The sequence below is a fragment of the Mustela nigripes genome, chromosome 2, assembly GCF_022355385.1.
Source record: "Mustela nigripes isolate SB6536 chromosome 2, MUSNIG.SB6536, whole genome shotgun sequence".
Lineage (NCBI taxonomy): Eukaryota > Metazoa > Chordata > Mammalia > Carnivora > Mustelidae > Mustela > Mustela nigripes.
In genome coordinates, this window is record NC_081558.1 from 187,451,175 (window position 1) to 187,472,024 (window position 20,850).

Genomic DNA, 20,850 nt, shown 5'->3' on the forward strand with positions numbered 1-20,850 from the left:
CACCTGAGGGCGCAGTCGGGCACCCCGGTTGGCGGATGGAAATATTAACGAGCAGAACTTGCCAGACCAGCGTCTGGAGAGGGTAGAGTGAAGCGCGGAAAGGACTGCGCGGTCCCTTTAAGTATTCGCGGGCCCGGGAGGAGAGGGAGGAAACTGGGAGCCGCGGGGACGGTGGGGAAACCCACAAGCGGTGGAGCCAGAGAAGCGGCAGCGTGAGAGCAGAAACTTCAGACGCTGCTGATCCCGGCGGAGCTCGGGTGAGCAGCGGCGGCCGTCGCTCCCACCCGCCGCAGCATCCTCCTCGCCCCTCTCCGCCACCCAGGGGAGGTCTAGGAGCTGCCTCTCCACGGCTACCGCGAGCCAGGGCTGCGGGCAGCTATCCTCAGGAAGTTTGGGCTCCAGCGTCCCGGCCGCGGAGAGTCCGGGGTGCCCTGAGCGCGCGCCCCGGCGAGCGAGGGACCCGGGGCGATGGTGAGCGCTGCGCGGGGCTGGGGGCACCGGGGAGGCGCGCGTCTGTCCGCGGACCTGCTGCTGTCCCCAGTGCCCTCCGCATCCCCCAAGTGATGGGAACAAGGGCCGGCTCGGGCAACCACTGTCGCCGCACCGCCCCCTCGTTCGGCCGCAGCGCGCGGAGTCACCCCGGCACACCCCCAGCACCCTTTGCCGGTCCTCCGGAGCTGCTGCCGCTGCCTTGGCTGCCTTCCTCGCCGCCGCTGGTGGCCAGCTGTTGACTGGGCTAGACTGTGGACAGAGAAGCACTTTTTTTGGCCCTCCCTAAGCAGTTCTCACACCCCAAGTTTGCCGCTGCCGCGCCTGCCCTCGCCGCGGCGCTCGGGCGCACAGTGTGGGGGCGCACGCGGGGAGGCTCGGCGAGACCCGGAGGCAGGAAACCGCACAACTGCTCTTCTGCCTCGGCTCTTTGTTGTTCGCTTTGGATGGTTCTTGGAAGTGGCCGAGCCTCCTCGGAAACCCCGGAGCCAAAGGAGGCAAACCTTGGAATTCTTAGTCTGCAAAGGGCTCTGAGGTATTGACAAGCGTCCGGAAAGGTCGACAAGTAATTGCCCTGAAAACTCTTGGCGGATTGACCCACGTTGCTTATATTAAGCCTTTGTGTGTAGTGTGTGTGGTGTGTGGCTTCATAAATTCGGGCACCCCATTTCTACTCCCTCTTCTTGGCATGAGACTGTATGCAGGATCCACCCGAGGACAATGATCGCGGAGCCTGCTCACTTTTACCTCTTTGGATTAATATGTCTCTGTTCAGGTAACGTCGCGTCGTCTTTCTTCATTCACCCTTCATCTCCCTTGTACGCCCCTCCCCACTTTTCGGAATCAACCTCCCCGAACTGCGTGTTCTGCGACCTCTCCCTTCTGAGGCTGGAGGGGTTGGATCCGTGTAAGGAGTTTTAGGCAAAAAGGTTCTTAGTTTGCACTTTGGGTCGGTCCTTTTCCCCCCATCCCCCAAGACCCCTAAGCCTCGTCGCGGACCTCGGCCTTTTGCCAAGTTCAGGGCACGCCCAGATCACTCCGGGCAAACGCCCGGTCTGAGCTCTCGGGTGGGAGGAGGCAGCGGCTGGCGGTGAGCTTGGGGCCTTAGGATGAGCCAAAAGGAGTTTCATCCTTCGGCTTCTTCCTTCGGAGAGGGAGAGGTGCGCCCGGGGAACTTGGGGCCCAGAGACCCGCCAGGATTCCTGAACCTGGTCGTGCCATTCGCCCCTCCTCTTCCGAGTACAAGGGGTTATTAGTAGTTGTTTTATGTAACCAAAGTCTGTAATTAAATTCGATTCCGAAGAAACTTCAGGAAATAACTCCTTCTTACGGTAGGATATCAACTAGCCATTCTGCCTGGCTGGATTTAGTAAGAAAACAGGCAGCTGCAATTATCTGAAGGGGAACAGTTAGTTGTCTGGGAATTTTCCTTGGCAAGGCTGAATTTAAGATTTTGGCGATTAATTAAATGGTACTGAAACTCTCTACATGACGTGTTGGAAGGATGCTGCAATGAGATCCTTATAGTTTTCTTCAAAGGCCCTAAGAAACTTTTGCTAAGGGTGAGCCACGACTCAACTTTTCTTTCTTTGCTTTTGGTAGATTCTGGTTTCAATCAAGGCTCCAATTTCAGGCCTTCACACACACACAGACACACACACAGACACACACACACACACACACACACACACACACTGCACCTCAGGGGATTTTCTTATAGTCGAATACTGACTGACCTTCAGGTTGCATCAGGGTCTGTAACTTAGAGTCACTCAATGTTTGTGATTATGAAACAGTTTTGAAAAGTTGGTTTTAGCTTTTTGCAGTCCATGGGTATGGTTTCTATTTTGGCCAAAGATTTTACTTAAGTTAATGAAATATGGAAAAAAAAAAAAACGCACATCAGCTAAACGATAACAGATCCCTAAAAGAATTAGCCTACTGAATATGCTTCCTGACTACAAGGAACATTTGCAGCTAAACTAAGAACCTCAGTACATTGTTATTCCTGTGAAGAAAACAGAAAACTGAAGTTTTCATACATTTCGCAGGGAACGGAGGAATAGATGAAACCAACTCTTTGGGACTGACTCTCCTTACTTCCAGCTTCCCCTCTCTGTAATGTAGTTTTTTTTCCTTTCTTAGTTTGCAGATCTGAGGGACTGAATAGTTTCCCCACCCCGAGCCCAGCCATGGATGCAAATCAGAAACATTAAGACCTGATCTCTCTATTTGTCTCCCTTTGCCGAGTCTCCCCCTCGTTTAATTTACAGCTTCAGATACCTTTGAGATTTTTTTGTTGATTCACCTTCTCAGTTAAAGTTTATTCACGTGTGTAAAGTGAGGTGTCAGTGTGATAAATGACTGGAGGGGCAGATTACTGAAGATAGGGGGATTAATGATCATTAGTCACTGTTTGAGCTGAGTTTGTATATGTTGGGACATTTTATCAGGTCTGTAGATTAAAGATAGGGTCACACTAATAGGGTATCACTGAAGGCTGGTCGCGTCAGTGTGCAAATTCTGTCTTCACTTGGAGAAATATCCGGGGCGGGGGGTGGGGGAAGGGTGTATGTGTATGGTCCTTTCAGATTTGATAATTTGATTAATTAGTGTCTGAGATTTGTAGTTGAAATAGACAGGAGGCATTTCTGATCTTAGAGCTTAACTGATTTCTGGCTTTGCTTTTTTCCAATTTAATTTTCCATTTAAGTCACTGATGATTTTTAATAAGCTTGAGTTTTCCCCACAGGGGTGTCTGTCTGCTTCCTTTCCCAGGTTGCAGGGCAGAGACATTCCTTGTGAGGGCCTTTCTGAGGTTCAACCTGCCACACTTTATCATTCCTCTGATGTTTTTCACTTCTGCCATGAATCTGAACTTGGGAGGCTGAATTGCTGGGCGGCTGGGGCAATTTCCTTACCCTGTGCTGTTCTAAAGCCACACTATTGATTTGAATAAGACTTCACAGAATTTAGATAAGTAACTAGAGTTGGGTGTGCTCAAGACACCTGGACCGGGAATGAATGAAGTTCTTGAAAGATTGTGTTTCATATCTTGCCTCAAGCCTAAGATCACAGTCTATCACTTGTTAATGGAGTGTACTTAAGAGAAATGTGGTAAGCTTAAATAAATCAAAGTGTACTGAGGAGTAAGATACCTTCAACAAGATTTAACCTGTAAAAGTATCTATTGGTTGTCAGTTTTCTCTTTCTTTTCTTCTTCTTCTTCTTCTTTTTTAAATCTGGATGCCAACCTAACAAAGTCCTATAGTTTTCTTCAAAAAACCCCAAAACTCCATTTTGATGTGTTGTGATCATACTTGACATCAAATGTTCTTCTTCAGTTTGTGTTTGCTTTTTGTAACCTTTTACTTAATCAAATGCTACAACTCTTATTATTCTAGAAAACAGATTTTAGGAAAAAATGGATATTCAGAAACACCTTTTTTTAAAGGTGGATTTCCCTAGTGAGTTTTGATATATGAGTGTTCTTTTCTGTGGATAGCTAGACTTTTGGTGGAGGGGGGCAATTGGGGTAGCAATGAAGAAAAAGAATCTGTGTGATCTCTCAGGGACTGATTCTAAACATTCTTTCCTGATAGACTTTCTCTCCTCAACTCCATTTTCTAAAACCTCATTTTAAGGAGAAAAAGTAATTGACCTCCAGTTCAAATTTAGGATGGATCCAAATTTCACATAAAGTAAAAATTTGTAGTGCTGTCTTTCTTCCTTCTTTTTTTGGGGGGGAGGATTTTTTCTCTTGGGAAGATGGATATTTCTTAGATAACTTTCATTATGTGAGCCACTTACTTGGGTCTCTGGTCTTCTCCCACCCAAAACCTCCACACAAGATTCTTTGGTTAATTCCAACAATTTCTTACTAGTTTTTTTAAATAAACTCTTTGGCATTTAAATACGCTTACCTGAATACTGTAACATCCTTAAGTATCCTTATTTCTTGATGATGAGCCCTTTAACACTTAACATATTCATGGTTAAAATCTGGAATAGAAAGTTGACCTGAAGTTTTCCCTTAGTCTTCACTATGACAAATGAAGTGTTCCTGTGTGAGCTAAAGTGGTGTCGAATGCTAAATTTCAAACCTACAATGACAGTTATTTGTTTATTTTACATTGAGTAGATGTCTAAAATTAAAAATGCTGGTAACAGGGATATGATGGGGAGGAAACATGGAACGGCAGCTTGCCAGTGAAGATTATAAACGGTTGAGTCTTCATGTGTCATCCATGTTAATAAAAGATGCTAAGGTAATGCTTATGTTAATTTCAGGACCCTTTAAAAATGTTTACTTCTTCAAAGAGTAATTGCCTTGGAGGCTTGATTTCTTATAGGAAAATAAAAGGAAATCGGAGTTGCTCTCCAATTTAAAATTATACCTAAGGTAATCTGTGGAATAAATGAAGAAATTTGATAATAAGAAAGAAAAAAAAAAGTGAAACAAGAGCAGACGTCTAGAGAAGTATAGTAGAAATAGATTCAGAAGTGAGCTAGTTTTAAAATATGGGGATAGGGGTGCCTGGATGGCTCAGTGGAAAAGCCTCTGCCTTGGGCTCAGGTCATGATCCCAGGGTCCTGGGATAGAGCCCGATCGAGCCCTGCATGGGGCTCTCTGCTCATTGGGAAGCCTGCCTTTTCTTCTCTCTCTCTCTGCCTACTTGTGATCTCTGTCTGTCAAATAAATAAATAAAATCTTAAAAAAAAAATAAAATATGGGAAGAAATGGAGCGGGAGCAGACAGAGCAGCCCTATCTGACCACACTCTCTGACCACACCCTCTGACCACACACAGGATGAAAAGCAAATCTGAGAAGTGGATTTCTGAAAATTTGATGTCAGTATGTATATTCCATATATAGCAACTACATAAAAAACTGAAAATTTTGTATTTAAAAAAAAATCTGAAACAGTTAAATCTTTGATAAATTCAAAGAAGAGTTCTCTTAAGCCATGTTTAATGAAACTTTAGAATATTGACTACCTTGATTTATAAAGAGGAGTGAAAAATTAAGTAGTTGTCTTCTACATCATAACACTTTTGGTTAGAGGAGACCAGTGAAGTGAAAGAAGGAAATAATAAAGAAAAAAAAGAGAAAGCGTTTGAGCTTTGGGGTACCATAAGAAAGTCTACAATGACTAGTTCTGTTGCTTTGAAGACATGTTATCATTTATTGAACATTCACCCTTATCTTATCAATACTTATAAGGACCCGATGACACAGGTACTATTATTATTTTTTTAAAGATTTTATTTATTTAATTAACAGACAGATCACAAGTAGGCAGAGAGGCAGACAGAGCAAGGAAGGGAAGCAGGCTCCCTGCTGAGCAGAGAGCTCGAGGGACTGCATCCCAGGACCCTGGGATCACCATCCGAGCTGAAGGCAGAAGCTTTAACCTACTGAGCCACCCAGGCACCCCTCACAGGTATTATTATTAATAAAATATTACTTTATCCCTATTTTATATTTGTGGAAACTACATCATGGAGTGGTTAAGAGATAGGGATGTGCAAGAATTTGTACCAAGCTGAATTCCAAAAATTCCACCATGTACTCTCTTAGCTGAAAGAGAGAAATGAAAAATGTAAAAGCAAAGATGATGGTTCAATAATTTTTTCTTTTTTTAACGTGAAAACTCATTCCAAAAAATACACCTAAAATAGACCATGGTTCCAAACACTTGAAAATCTGGAAGGGAGGCATTTCTTTTCCTGCCATTAAGCAAATGGTCTTCACATTTTTAGATCACCAAGTAAGACCATCGATTCTTTAAGTTGAACCAATTCACACGAACCTTTATCATGTGTGCCTTCTTGGGGGCATGCTTAAAAGAGGTGACTGAACAGAAGTCAAAAGAGTGACTGCTGGTGATGCTGAAGCACCTAGATTCCAAGTCGTATTTTAGAAAATGAATGCCATTCTCATTCATGCACACTGAAAGAAAGATTTTGCTCAGAGTCCAAGGCAAATAATTGGCACTCATCAAGGAAGAGCCTGCAGAGAGACAATCATTTCCCCTGGGGTCACTCTGCCCCTGTAGGCTGGACATGGGCTGGCGGTCAGTTAGTGGTAGATGAGCCTTCTGCTTGACTGCTGTTCACAGATGACTCACTTCATGGTTACTGATCATGGAAGGGTTGAGCATTAATACCTGGTTGATCAGATGGTTGGAAACTGCTTATGCATAGCCAATAAAGTGGCCATCCTGTGGAGATCAAAGACCACCTCCTTTCTGTACAATTCTGGATTAGCATGGTTTCCTTTTCCCCTTTTCCCTCCACCTTCAGCCCTTTCCTTCAATCTTGCTGTTGAAGAAGAGGGAAAGATTATCTGTAGTGTACTGGGAGATAGCTTTGATCTCCACTTCCTTGCCTTTCTCTCTCTCCCTGCCTTTTTTTTTTTTTTTTTCTTTCTTTCTTTTAACCATCCAAAGGCTATTTCTAACACTGGAAGGTGTCATGTTGCTTGCTTCATGGGAGATCTCAGTCCTATTTCCCTTCAGCCCAAACAGGCTGCTACAGATCCCCTTACTTCTGAGATTTTACTTGGCTTCTAAACATCTTATGACAATGTTGTTCCACCCATATAACAATATTTTGAACAGCTTGACTGTGCATATCTTTCTGAGTCCCTTCACCGAGAGAAGTGCCTCTGTAGTGTTCACAGCTGTCCATGGCTTAGAGCCGAAAAGGAGTATCTCTTTGGTTTGATTAATTTATCTTATTATTTAGGGAAGAATGTATAGAAGGTAAACAATTGCAGAAAGTGTTCTTCAGCCACTGGTGTGATGCGGAATAGTCTGTAGGCTTAATGCCTGTCACCTAGTTTGACACTTAAATGAAGCGTTAAAAGCACCATCAATGGACACAAGCAAATGTCAACAGAGCAATGTGGTTCTGTTAAGTGGGAATATGTTCTTTTTATGTCAAGTAGTTGATTGGTATGTATACAGCATAAAGGAAGAGTAGAATTGGATTCCTAATAATACCATGTACTTGGGGAATCTGTTTTTTAGTTCATGTTAGTTTTTTGTTGTTTTTTTTTTTTTTTTTTTTTTTTTATTAAAAAACCTTTTTTTTTTTTAAAAGCACTTCTGGCAGTAGCAGCTGCTGGTGACACTTTCTGAAAATGCTGTTGATGGGATTTCAGAAAGTATCAAGTTCAAAGTATGGGCCACCTATGCCTGCGTTCAACTCCTCTGTACATGGCCTGAGAACCAAAGACTGCTTAGCCACAGTCAGCCGTGGCAGGAGCTTGGAATCCTTGGAACTTTCCCCTAAAATTATCTGCAGGAGATTCTACTTGAGACTGCTGGACACCCAGTTTGTATCCCTAACACCGTAGATTCTTCTTTCCTTGTCTGTTCTTTGAATGTGACAAAAAGTATTTTAAGAGAAATAAAATTGTCACATGGGACTATTTAGTACTTTAAAAATCATTTTAGGTAAATGTTATCTCTTGATATAACTTAACATTTCTATAAGCATAACAATACGATGTTTATAGGACCATTAAGGTTCTGGTAGCATGTTATATATGGTCATAATTCATGCCCAATTATGGAAAAATACATCAACGTGTTAAACTCCTTCTTGGATGTTAGCCGAAGAGGAAACAGGGGTCCTGTTTTAGTGACTCCCCTCTGATGTGACTGAAGCCCTTTTGTGTTATTAGCAATCCTAGGTGGAGTTATGGAGCCAAAGAATGAGAGAATGGGGCCCCACACGTATGCGTTTCGAGATCCTTTGGCATCATAAGGTGCTAATGAGTTACACTCAATCTCATAATTTGATCTCCAAATTTAAATAGCCTGTACGCTAATTACATTTCTGTCTTAGCCTGCGATGTCTTTTCCACTTTTCCAATGATGTACGAACCCTTCGTTTGGCTAGAAGTGTCTGCCTACGATCCCTTCGCTAGTTGAAGGAATTTGAAAATATATACTTTTTTAGTGTCAGGGTCTAAAGTGGATTTTGTTTACCCAGGCTTGCTTTAAAAGACAGTCTTTGTTACTCTGAAACCTCACTAAAATGGTGCTCACTCATGTAACAAAGTGAATTAAGGCACGTTTGTATGTGTTAACCACATACCTCGGGGTAGCTTTAAGGGACTTCAGTTGGGGGGAGTCACTTTACTGTCTGCAGACCATTCAGATAAATAGCAAGTTGTCTGAACAAAGCAAACAGACCTCTACAGGCTTTGGAAGAGAAACTCATTGGTTTTTCTCCCTCATCTTTGAAGAGAAGTGAATATTTCCTTAGCAATCCGGTATTAAGTTTGGAACTTAGAGTTGCTTAAATGAATGAACGTAGTAATGGATTGCCCAAACCTAAACATGTAGAAGGAAAGTAGAAATAGCAGAGCCTCTGGGTTTTGCGCAGAGAGGGGAGTCTTCCACTGAGTATCAGTCTCTGAATTAGGCTAGAATAGAAACATCATGAGGGCAACTTTTAGTCAGGCTTACCGTGGCCAGAGGGAAAACAAAACTCGTTGCATCCTTTGGGCTTTTCTCTATTATCGGCCATTCAGTTTGAGGAACTCCTCATTTCCTAGGGTTTCATGTTCAAAATTATCTTTTCACCATTTTCCATTTGACATACTGACATATTTAATATGTTTTAAATATACATGGTTATTTAATATATATATATATATGTCCTGATGAGGAAAAAAATGAACTGATTAAGTAATTAAATGATGAACTGGGGCAGTGTAGGGCCAGCTGCATACACTGAACCAGAAGGACTAGGGATCGATAATAGTAATAGTAATAATGGTAAAGCCGAAAATTTATGAAGTGTTTACTGTCTGTCCCCCAGAACGTGCTAACATGACTTACCTTATTTAATATGACATTAGGAATGAGGGCATTGCCGTCACCCCTGTTTATCAATATGGGGAATGAGATTTAGAAAAGTTGGTTTCTCGACTGTGGTCAGTCAGCTAGTTCGGTAGAGTGAGGGTTTGAAACGCGCATGTCTGAGCCAGAATTTTGTTCTTCCCTGTTGTACAGACATGTTACATTATTCCTCTAAAAGGAAATGATTGTAGATGAAACAGTATAAAATGTATACATAATAAGACTATCAAGTTTTTGTGGGTGTGGTGCTTTTTTGTGATGCAAGATTATGGTAGATTGTGCTGCCAAGCTTTTTTTGTTCCTTTTTAGATTTTTCTGGTCTCTCGGATTGTCTTTTCCTCTATTCTGCTTGTCACATGATAACCCATAACAAAGAAAACATCCTGGTATAACACAGCAGAGAAAATAGAAACCTACAGGTCAGCGCCATACTTGGTTTGGTGGAATTCCATTGTGGAGTAAATTTGAGGTAGCGAGGGCTGCCTGGGTGGCTCAGTCAGTTAAGCCTCTGCCTTTGGCTCAGGTCATGACCCTGGGGTCCTGCAACAGGCTCCTTGCTCAGTGAGGAGCCTGCTTCTCCCTCTGCGTGCTGCTCCCCCTGCTCGTGCTCTTTCTCTCTGACAAATTAATAAACATTAAACATTTTTTTTGAGGTAGCAAAAACTAACTAAGGTTTATGATTGCCCGATTGTCTAAGGAAATAGAAATTTCCTTATATATAGGGAAAAAATACTAAATATTTTAAAATAAATAAATAAGTAAATCACCGGCATCTAACTTCTCTAAGGAACTGGTGTTGAAATTTTTTTTTTTTACCTTGAAGTTAGATGGTTTACTTGATGATAAGTTGTTAGAGATAATAAGATAATATAGATAATAAAAACACATTAAGCAGAAGCTTATTTAGAATTTGTGATTACTATTCTTTTAAAGCCAGCCGTATCCTTCTTAGATGATAAGTTTTATAGAAAACAAAGAATGCAGCATTGGTTAACAAGGTATCTGAGAATGAAGCCTATCAAAACCAGTACTGTAATAGTAACTTTTCAGAAGTAATATAGTTGATTTTTAAAATGTTATTTTACTTTTTCTTACTCTTTTAAATATATATGTCTGACTAAGATTGTTTTATAATTTCTAAGGTATGGTTTTCTCAGTTGAGCTCACTGGTCTTCCAGGGTTTTTGCCAAATGTGTAGATGATAGGTACATTCACACTCTTCATTATTTCCATAGGTTGTTACTTTACATAAGGCTTAAGGGAAGATTGAAGCTTTTCCTGCTTCCTTACTCTGTACTGCTAATCAAAATGGTATCATGTTCAAAACCCTCCTTTATATGGGAGTTGGGGTCTTAGCTCTGAGGTTTTACCCTTTGTCTTAAGAAGTAGTCCATAAAACGTTTATTTCTATAAACATACTCATTGCTTTGCAGTTTTGCAGTTTGCCATTCATTTGTGTTTGCTAATGCTATTTGTTTATTATTAGTGGGGCTTAATAACATCCTTTAATCCTCAGTAAACTACACACTATCAATCTTGATGACAACCAAAAATTATTATTAACCAGCTGTCAACTTTTGATGCTATTAGACACTTTAAAGAATGTGGCAGACATACCTAATCATGTATAAGAACTTTTAACAAAAGATCTGGGCTGTGAACATATAGATAGGGAAATGAACGTTACAGCATGTGAGTGAATTATTAGCAGTATATGAATGAAAGATGTTTGATATCGTGAGAGAAGGGAGAAACGCCTTTTGGGAACTGATAGATTAAGGGGAATTACGAGGTCAAGGCCAACTTCCTGTAAAAAGTGGATTCCCAGAAAACGTTGAGAGAAAAAAATGGAGTATCTTGTTGGGTGAAAGGAAGTATTTGAGAGGTGCATCCAGGAGGGTGATCTGAAAAACTGACAATCTATTTGAAGTGGTAAATTTTACAACAGTGCATGATTATAGATTTTCACTTATGATGTCATATTTTACTATTTAGTAATTCCATACATTTGTTTCATTTATTTAATCAACCTTACTAGCCAACAAAATATTAAAAAAAGAAAAAGCTCATTTCTTGCACTTAAGATATCATTGATGAATAGTTGATTACCATATAGGTAAGTTAATAGAGGTACGTGTGACTGCTCTGGGAGCCTGTTTGGACTATAAAAAGCTTTACCAAGTGAAGAAGAAGTATAAGATGATGTAAATGTGTTAATTGAATTTTTAGAGATTAGACATTTTTTCACATTTCCCTATGGATATCCATGTACAGATGAATAGATTTGGATATGATACTGTGTGTGTTATTGTTATTAACCCTCAGAGTCATTAGAACATTAACATTAACCAACTCTCTGTGCATATGCCCTTTCTGCAGTCCCCAGAATGCATGGTCTTTATCCTACTCTTGTTACTTTCTGTGACAGGACCAATCTTCCCATAGTCTAGAAGATTCCATTTATAATTCTTATAAACATTTTTCTCATATTAAGTTGAAGCCCAACTTCATTCCCTGTCTTACTGGCCCTGGTTTTATCCTCCAAAGCTACCTAGTTCCCTTTCTACATGAAACTGTTTCAATATTCAAAGACTGTTCTGTTCTTTCTACATCTGCTCTTCTCCAGGTACAGTTTCTTTCAATTTTCCTCCCTTGCTGAAGAGTAATTTCCCTTGGTTGTGCTGTTTTTGTTGTTGGGTTTTTTTTTTTTTTTTTAAGATTTTATTTATTTATTTGACAGACAGAGATCACAAGTAGGCAGAAAGGCAGGCAGAGACAGGAGGAAGCAGGCTTCACGCTGAGCAGAGAGCCAGATGCGGGGCTCCATCCCACATGTCCTGAGCCAAAGGCAGAGGCTTTTTAACCCTCTGAGCCACCCAGGCGCCCCGGTTGTTACTGTTTTTATTAACTATTTGTTCTTGTCCCAAAGTGTAACATGAAGTTTGAGGAACTTAACCTTTTTTGTAGTTAAAAATGTGGATAGCTTTTAACTTTTTCCCAGTCTTCTAATACATCTTTCATTTTATCTACAAGTTCTCTCAGCATTTCTGGGATGTGATGCCTTTCTGGATCAGGAGATTTCAAACGTATTATGAAGCTAGCTACTTACCTCCCCACCTCGATTTCCCACTAAACCAACTTAGAATTATTCTTCCTGGTCTGAAGTCACAATTCATGGCAGGGAAGAAAAACAAAATAGTTTTTGTGAGATTCTCTTTTTTCTTCTCTGATAGTATTTTGTGATGGTCGAAAGTGGACATGCCTCCTTAGGGTTCATGAGGAAGGTCCTGAGTTAGGTCTCAGGAATGATGGCTGGATGCTGCCATGGAGAGAGATGGGCCCAAGATAGACTTCCAGAGTTTTCAAGAGAAGGCATAAATCCATATGTTTAAGTAACACCTCCTAACTGATATATGGGAGCAATTGATATAATAATAATTAATAATTATATTATTAATAATATCAATATTTAATGATAATAATAACAATAATATGTCTCCACCCCTCATGGGACCTCACAGGTCAACAGTTTGTGGCTTCAGTGTTATATTTTCCACTCCACATAGGACATAGTCCCCCATAGGACTGACCTATCTGTTGCTGCTTATTCTTACTCTAGAAGCACATAAGGGTGCCCTCCCTTTCTGTTAGCTTTGTTATTTTGGAAGCCTTCACTTTTCTGATGTTTGGCCTTCCTTCCTGTATTGTTACTAGTTAAATGGTTACATAATTGCTTATTTATTTAACAAAAAGCTCCTGCCTTTATTTAGAGCTATTTACATTTTACAAATTGTGTTTGCTGAACCGAGCAAAGTGATCAGTTTGACTGTTTATGTTTATTCTTTTGTCCTAAAGCTAACAAACAAAGAAGACAAACTGACAAGCCCTTTGATGAGCTCAGAGTCCCTGATGAACTGAATAAATAAATATATCCTTGAATAAGAAGAGGAATTATCAACACAGACAGTCTAAAGCTTTACTGATTGCTATGAAGAGGCACACCACTGTGCTGCATTTAAGTTACAGGTTGTGAGCACACAGTAAGGGAATTTGAAGGAGTCATATAAAGAAAATTTAGGCTGTGGCTGCACTGCAGAGGAGCCTTTGAGTTCTGCAAGAATTTATCACAGGATTCTTTCAGAAGTCTGGTTTCCCTTATTTTATTGTTTATAGATCATTAGCTATTGGACAGAAATCTCATCAAGAGAGAAGCTTAATCTAAAGGGTCAGAAATCATTGCCAGTTGAATATTAGCCAGAAATGAAAATGAAACATCTCTGTGATAATTTGTCAATGAAAAATGTTATTTAATTTACAAAACCCTGGCTTACGCAGAGTTTTCAAGCACACATCTAGCATTTCCGTGAGGAGACCTTATGCATAATTCATAAATGTTTCTGAACTAACATTCGGAGGCTCATTTGCTTAGGTGTTCAAGACATACTGCGAAGCTAAATACATAGGAAGAAACTTCTGTTAACTCTTAAAAAAAAAAAAAAAAAAAAAAAAAACAAACCTGGTCGTTTCTTACCAAATCTAGGCAAAATGCTCCTTTATGTAGAAATTTCTGGTTTTCGTTATGTTTTACTCTAACGTGCGTGGGATTTCTTTCTGTCTTCAAACAACTCATCCGGTTGGAGGAATACGGCCGAGTCCCACTGGGGATCATTAGGAGTATTACTCCTGTTAGACATCTATCAGGGGCAGCCCTCCTCATGCTAAATTCTGGCCACAGCTCACAAATAATATGAGATGCTCACAGGCTCAAGGCAGGGAATAACGTCTGAGTGGGAAAAGGTCAAGGCACGGGCAGGGGAAGAGGTCAGAAGCAGTAATGTGCCCTGAGCAAGGAGTGCTGATTCATTTGAAGTTGGAAACTGTCACCAGCAGTTCATTGACCGCAGGGAAGGCATGTTTAAAGATGAGCTTTATTTTGATGCTCTGACAAAATGCCTTGGCAGTAGTAGATTCCTCATCACCTAAAAGGGTAGCCATGATTTCCATGCCTATATGGAGATTATTTCTATAGCTGGTAACTGCAGCCTTTAGAAGAACGTAATGAGGATATATTAATTAATTTGCCTAACATTGGTTGGTCTTTATTGCCCTTGTCCATAACTCTATTTCATTTCCCTATTTTCTTCCAAATAAAGATCCTTTCTTCCTTCTTTGTGAACCACAGAACCATTATGTTTGATTTATCTTCTCACAAGGAAGTACTTTGTGTTTAAGGTGTGTTGGTACTATTGATGGATCATCCGGTACCTCTGCCTGATTAGGGTTCCCTGCCTGTGAGCCAGCTTCAGCTAGGTGAAGAGCCTCTTACTCCTCCAGCTTTTCTAGATGCTCTTCCTCCATCAGGGAATGCTCTTTCTAGAGCCATTCCTTTCTCTCCTTCCTCCTCTGCCTCCATTTCAATTCCTGTTTTCCCTGATAAATCAATACATGTGTCTCCTCCTCCAGGAAGCCTTAGCTATCCTTCCCACCCACCCAAGGTCGATTTGATGTTTTCCATGTCTATTTCTCCAGCACCCTATAAAAGGGTAGGCAACTTTGTTGGCGATCATACCGTATTGCATTTACTTGTCTAGGTCTCCTTTCCAACTACAAGGGTATCTGTCTAATTAAGTATCACAACCAGCACATTCAATGAATTACTAAGTGATTCAGAACATAAAGTACTTTGCTTTGATAGGAGTTATAAAAGGGATTAATACTCATACTTCTTATTCTTGCATAAAGTTTTATTCTTCTTAGAAACAGAGAAATGAACAGTTGGAAAGCAGAAACACCAGAATTACCAAATACCACAAATCTTTATCCCAGTGTTTATTTAAAAAAAAAAAAAAAAAAAAGACAAAAGTTTTCTGGAACATCTAGTGGTAGAAATGTTGTAAAGCACCAAATTCGAAAGTAATGTATGAATGGGGGGCTCTTAATAGTTATATATTTACTGGATTCTACAAAATGGATTGGACAGGACTTTGAGTGTCTACCTTTGTTTGAATTTTATAGATTTTTGTATGATTTTTCTCTGAACTCACTGTAGTATGGCAAGGGAAAAAACATGACTTGGATTTAGACATAGCTTTTGCTGGCCCTGAATCTGCTACTACCTAGCTTTTTACCATGCAAGAGTGAGTTGGTTTATTTCATCTCTAAAGTATGGGAATTGAAAAGTTGATATTTAGGCCACCACGAGAATTTCAGTTCTGTAGTTTTTAGCCCAGGAATAGTACAATGAACTGGATTATTTACCAGTGAGTTTTTTCGAGTCATTGTGTACCTCTCAGTAGCGTGTTGTGATTGCAGGGGTGTGTATGGGCTTCAGACCAGCCATGTCTCTTCGGTGGGTTATGCGTCTCACTTTTCGGCTTCTTCATCAGTAAAGTGGAAATAATTTTGATAACTATTCCATACGGATGCTGTGAAGGTTAATTAAGTTAATGTATGTGAAGTGTTCAAAATGGTGTTTGACATGTTCTAACGTCTACTTGAATGTGAATTATCGTGTTGCTTTTAGTATTATTTTGCTGATTGATAGTCTTTATCAATATTTTTTTTTCTTTTAAAGAAACTACTTTATGATAGTTGCTGGGATAGACCCTGAGTTACAAATGGGAAACATAAAGTTATCCCCTGCAAAGAATGCAAACCTTAAAGACCTCTTGCCAGAGATTCAAAAAGCAACAAACAAACAACAGCAGAAAAAGTGTGAAGCTTCTTAAGAAAAAACTAAGGGTTAATTTGACAGGTTGGAGACGGATATCTGGGCAGATTGCCATGCCAATGTAATAGCCATTTCTGTCGAATAAAGCAAAAGATATTATTGTTTATGTGGTACTAAAATGCCAACAATTAGAGGTTATAGCCTGTGGTTCCACCAACCCCTCAAACTTAAAAAAATGTTAATGCCTCTAAGAGGATTAAGAGATTTGCAATTTACTGTGAATTATTTTAATCAGATTATAGGTCCTCTTTTACTTGGAGTTCAACTTTTAGCACTTGGGGAATGGAAGTTTTCATGTGGCTGGTCGGATGGTGACACATTGGGAAGTGCCCAGGATGGAGAAGGTTGAGGCCACGGAGATCCTGGAGTAATACGGAGGCCAGCCAGGGGGAGTAGAACTGGAAGGGAAGGTCGAGAAGTACCAGTAACAAACCTCTCACAGGTTAAACATGTTCTCTGAATCTAGAAATATTGTACCTGTCTCCCTTCTTTATATTTAAGTTCTTTGTTCACGAAACCAAAAGTCAGATGAGAAACATGACTACTGTGGTACACAGAAGCTGATTTTTAGATGAGTCATGGACATGGGCTTGGCAAAATGGGTCTTTTGTGGAATAATATGGGGAGTAAGATTTCAGCCTCCAGAGGAATTCGTTTATTTAACGAATAATTACTTATCCCATTCTGTGTGTCTGGCCGGCTGTGCTCTAATGTTGGTCCTAGCCCTGCCTGTTTGAAAATGTAGCTAGGATTTATTGTCAACAGGAATATAGCCAGACCTGCAGACATGGTAATGACTGTCGTGAAGTTTTTACTCACAGTTTCCAAAAAACAGGAGGCACACACAGGTTGCCATGCAAGGCCACACCGGGAAGCAGCAGGTTGGATGGGAGGTTGGAGGGAGAGGATAGCTCTGGGCAAAAGTGTTTTGTTGTTGTTTTCGTGAGAAAGGAGGAGTGAGGCAGGGTATGGAAGGCAAACAGATTTCAGGTTGGATAGTTTCAGTAATTTCAGCAGGCTGTGAGCCCCAGGAAGGTCCCTAGCTGTTCAGGGCCTGGACTTGGGGTGGTGTGAGGCAGAGAGGAGAGGTGCTCCGTGTGTGGGCTCTGGATAGACGGGTTTGTATTTGAAAGGTGTGCTCTTCCGCAAGTAAAGTTTGCCACTCCTAGGAACTGACTAGCCTTGGGAGAGGCCGTGTTCACCAGGCAGCAAGGACTCAGCTGCCCCACAGCATCAACAGCACAAAAAAATAAGAAAGTGTCGGTAATACATTGGTGAGGTATGGGATGTTGGTTATATCACTTCCGCTTTTCAAGCCTTAGTTTCCTCATCTGTGAATTGGGTGTAGTAATGTTACCTACCTTGAAGCATTTTGAGATCAAAATGGAAAAAAGACATAGGTAACAGTAGTAGAAGTTTAAAGAAATAGGTAACAGTAGTAGAAGTTTAAAGTCTAAACAGGTGATAGGGAAATGAGCTCAGAGTTCAAACCAATACTGAGATTCTGAGCTCGTGTGTGTGTGTGTGTGTGTGTGTGTGTGTGTGTGTGTGTGTTGATAAAATGAGATGAAATTGTGTGTCTGTTGATGGAGATAAGTTATAAATAAATGACAGTAAAGCTTAGATTTTTCACTGAAGACATCATTTTAGGCTCAAAAGAGATCAAATTTGCATCTAGAACTTTCACTTCCAAGTCTTAAGACACAAAAATCTTAGGGATGTTATTTCATTTTATTTCTTCATAGAATGTATTTTCTGGGAAAGCCGCAGAATATCAGAGTGGTGGTGGTTAATGCTGATTAAGTACTGATGAATGAACCTAATATCAGGGGAACTTTGGAGAGGGTAGGGAAAGTTGTCTGCTCAAGGTTGCATGGCCAAAGGAACAGTCTATTTTGTAATATTGCTATTATTTTGATTGTGGGACGATTCTGCCTTTATACTTTCTCTGTATTTAATCCCAGGCCAATAATTCCAGTATGCCTGTCACAGCTGCTGGCTTGCCATGTGCTCCTGGTCACTTTTTAATTTTTTTTTCCTTTCTTTTAGACTTTCTTAAAGGCACTGCATACTTTTATTCAAAGCACTTTGTCAACCTATTAATTAGTGTTCCTCTTTATTTAAATTCTGCTTTTCCCAGTATTCTCACATCTCATGCCTGTTTTACAGAATTAAGTATCCTCAATAGTTACCAAACACATAGCACACTGTGGGTACTCAGTAAATATTCGTTGAATGAACAGTCTCAACTGATCATTTTAGCATTCTAAAAACATAAAGTACATCTAATGAAAAAAATAAGTCTTCCCACAAAGGAATGATAAAATAAGACTATATTATTTAATATTTTAAATTTTTAAATATATTTAAAAAAATATATATGTTTTTCTATAAATGTACTAGTAAAGAATATACAGCATTTAGGTTGGCCTTCAATGTTGTTAGGGAGAGAGATTTGAATATTTAACTGTTTCTTTTAGGAACAATTAAACATAATTACCGTGAGTAACCTCTATCATTGAGGTTGTAGAGAAACATCTGGAGAATTCAAGAACCTCAGGTTATTAAAAAAAGAAACTTAGAAAAACTTCCTTGTACATTACTGAAACTCACTCATTAGAAGATGGGCATAAAACATACCATGAGCATAAAACACACCATGTAATAGTCTCCTATTCTTTAAGAGATCTACTATTCAAAATAACTTCTACTGGGCACTGGCCATAGATGAAAGACTTGCAGGTACTGGAGATATGAAGGTGAATTTAGTTATGGTCTTTACATGCCAAATTCTTATCGCCTGATAACTGAGGAAGGTACGTGCATGATACGAAAAAAAATGTATGTATCTATAGAAACACACACAAAACATATATTTAGATATATATGCAAGAAGGAAAAATGTTCTTTTATTTGAAGAATAATTGAAGTATTATTGACTATATCCTTTCTTCTGCTTGTTTGCCTATCAGATGAAACAGAAGAAACAGTTATGTATAGGCAAAGAGAGGAGAAATTGTGTGGGATACCGAGGAACCTGAAATTGTTTGGAATTGCTTACTGATTGGGTACTCCTGAGGTTACACTGTGGTCAGAGTATAAAGGTTCTTTTCCTCCGTGCTCACTGTACTGAACTTCATTATGTGGAAAACCAGGAATGTTTTTCAGGTAGGGAAAAACTTGGTGGGTTAGAAAGCTCTCTCAACCAGTGGCATGGATGATGGATTGAACAGGCAGAATACCACAGGTAATGAGAAGACTTAGAAGACTCTCAATAAAGGGGAGAGATGATGGATGAAGACAGTGTTGATGGAAATAAAGGGAAAGATACAGAGTTTTTGGATGGTGGAATGAATAGATAGATTTGGTAGAGTGTATGCAAGATGGAGGGACTCCACATGGTACAGATGACTCCGTCAGCAACAGGAACTCCAATGATAATGGAGGAACAGTATGTGTAGAGGAAATGCTATGATTTCTCCTTTCATGTGTTGAGTTTACCATGCCAGTGGGTTGTCCACATGAGCATTCCACAGTGCCCGAAATGCTGAGAAATTCCATCGGGATTTTAAGACAAGTATTTAGAGATAAAACTTCGGGAGACATTCTAGTGGAAGTGGTAAAAGAAGTTTCCCCGGTGAGGGGCTTGAGGTAGGCAAAGAGGGAGACAAGTGGGCAGGACCTAAGATAAGTCCACCTTGCCTGCTTTTGTTATTATTACTATCACTATTTTGATTACAATAATATGAGCCTGTACCTAGGATTAGAGGCATGTATGATTAAAGAAGCGAGAATTAAAGGAAATGGTTGTTTCTGAGCCTGTTTAACTGTATCCGCCCCAATTTCGAACATATTTATGCTTTGATAAGTACATTGCAATTTCAATATAGGCTATTGATGCAGAAAAAAAAAAACACATGGGGTCTGGAGTAGATTCAAGTTATGATTCAATTCTACAAATATCTGCTGAGTAATCACTATGTAACATTATTTGGAATAAACAGTGGCAAAGTAAAACAGTGATTGGGATGAAGCCCCAGTCCAGTGGACCCAATGTTGCATGAATGCTGATTTGATTTTAGATACGTTTTGATCTTTGGAATTGTAAACTTTTCTACTTTTGAAATTAAAGTGTTAATTTGTGATCATTGTATATAGGTTCAAAGAGACTTTACTATAAATAAATGTCGCAAAAACAGTTATGAAGAAAGATGTTTTAAGGGCAGGTCTGTCATAAGGTGATTGAAGAAACATTAAGCTCATAGAATCTCCAAGTGAGAAGGAAACCTCGGTCTGGCCCAATGTATACTAAGACAGAAATTTTTTTTATGTTCACAAATTAAGGCCTTCATGTTTCCCTTCTCTTATTTCCAGAGAGAAACCAGCCACTTAGTCCAGCACTGCTAAATGACTTGCTCTTTCCAAATGCTGTTGCTTCCTCCTACTCCTCTGCCTAATTAGTACGCAACACATCTGAGGCAGGTCAGACATCCTGTCTTGGAAGACATTTTGGACTCTTATCCCCTCCATCCAGCACCCAATTTTTTTAGAAAAGGTTTTATTTATTTATTTGACAGAGAGAGACTGTGAGAGGGGGGATAGAAGCGGGGGAGAGAGAGAGGGAGAAGCAGGCTTCCTGTTGAGCAGGGAGCCCAATGCAGGGCTCCATTCCAGGATCCTGGGATCATGACCTGGACCGAAGGCAGATGCTTAATGACTGAGCCCCCCATGGACCCCCTGTCAACCACATC

The 20,850-nt window shown here is 40.2% G+C and overlaps 1 protein-coding gene across 4 annotated transcripts in view; it reads left to right on the forward strand.

Moving 5' to 3' along the window:
• Positions 1 to 207: 207 nt before the first annotated feature.
• ROBO1 (roundabout guidance receptor 1) overlaps positions 208 to 20,850 on the forward strand; it is a 414,151-nt gene continuing 393,508 nt past the window's right edge. For all 4 annotated transcript variants that reach the window (XM_059392146.1, XM_059392148.1, XM_059392147.1 and 1 more), the window contains exon 1: positions 208 to 1,264. In XM_059392146.1, coding sequence (XP_059248129.1) covers positions 1,210 to 1,264 — 55 coding nt within the window. In that variant the 5' untranslated portion in view covers positions 208 to 1,209. The remainder of the gene's footprint in view (positions 1,265 to 20,850) is intronic.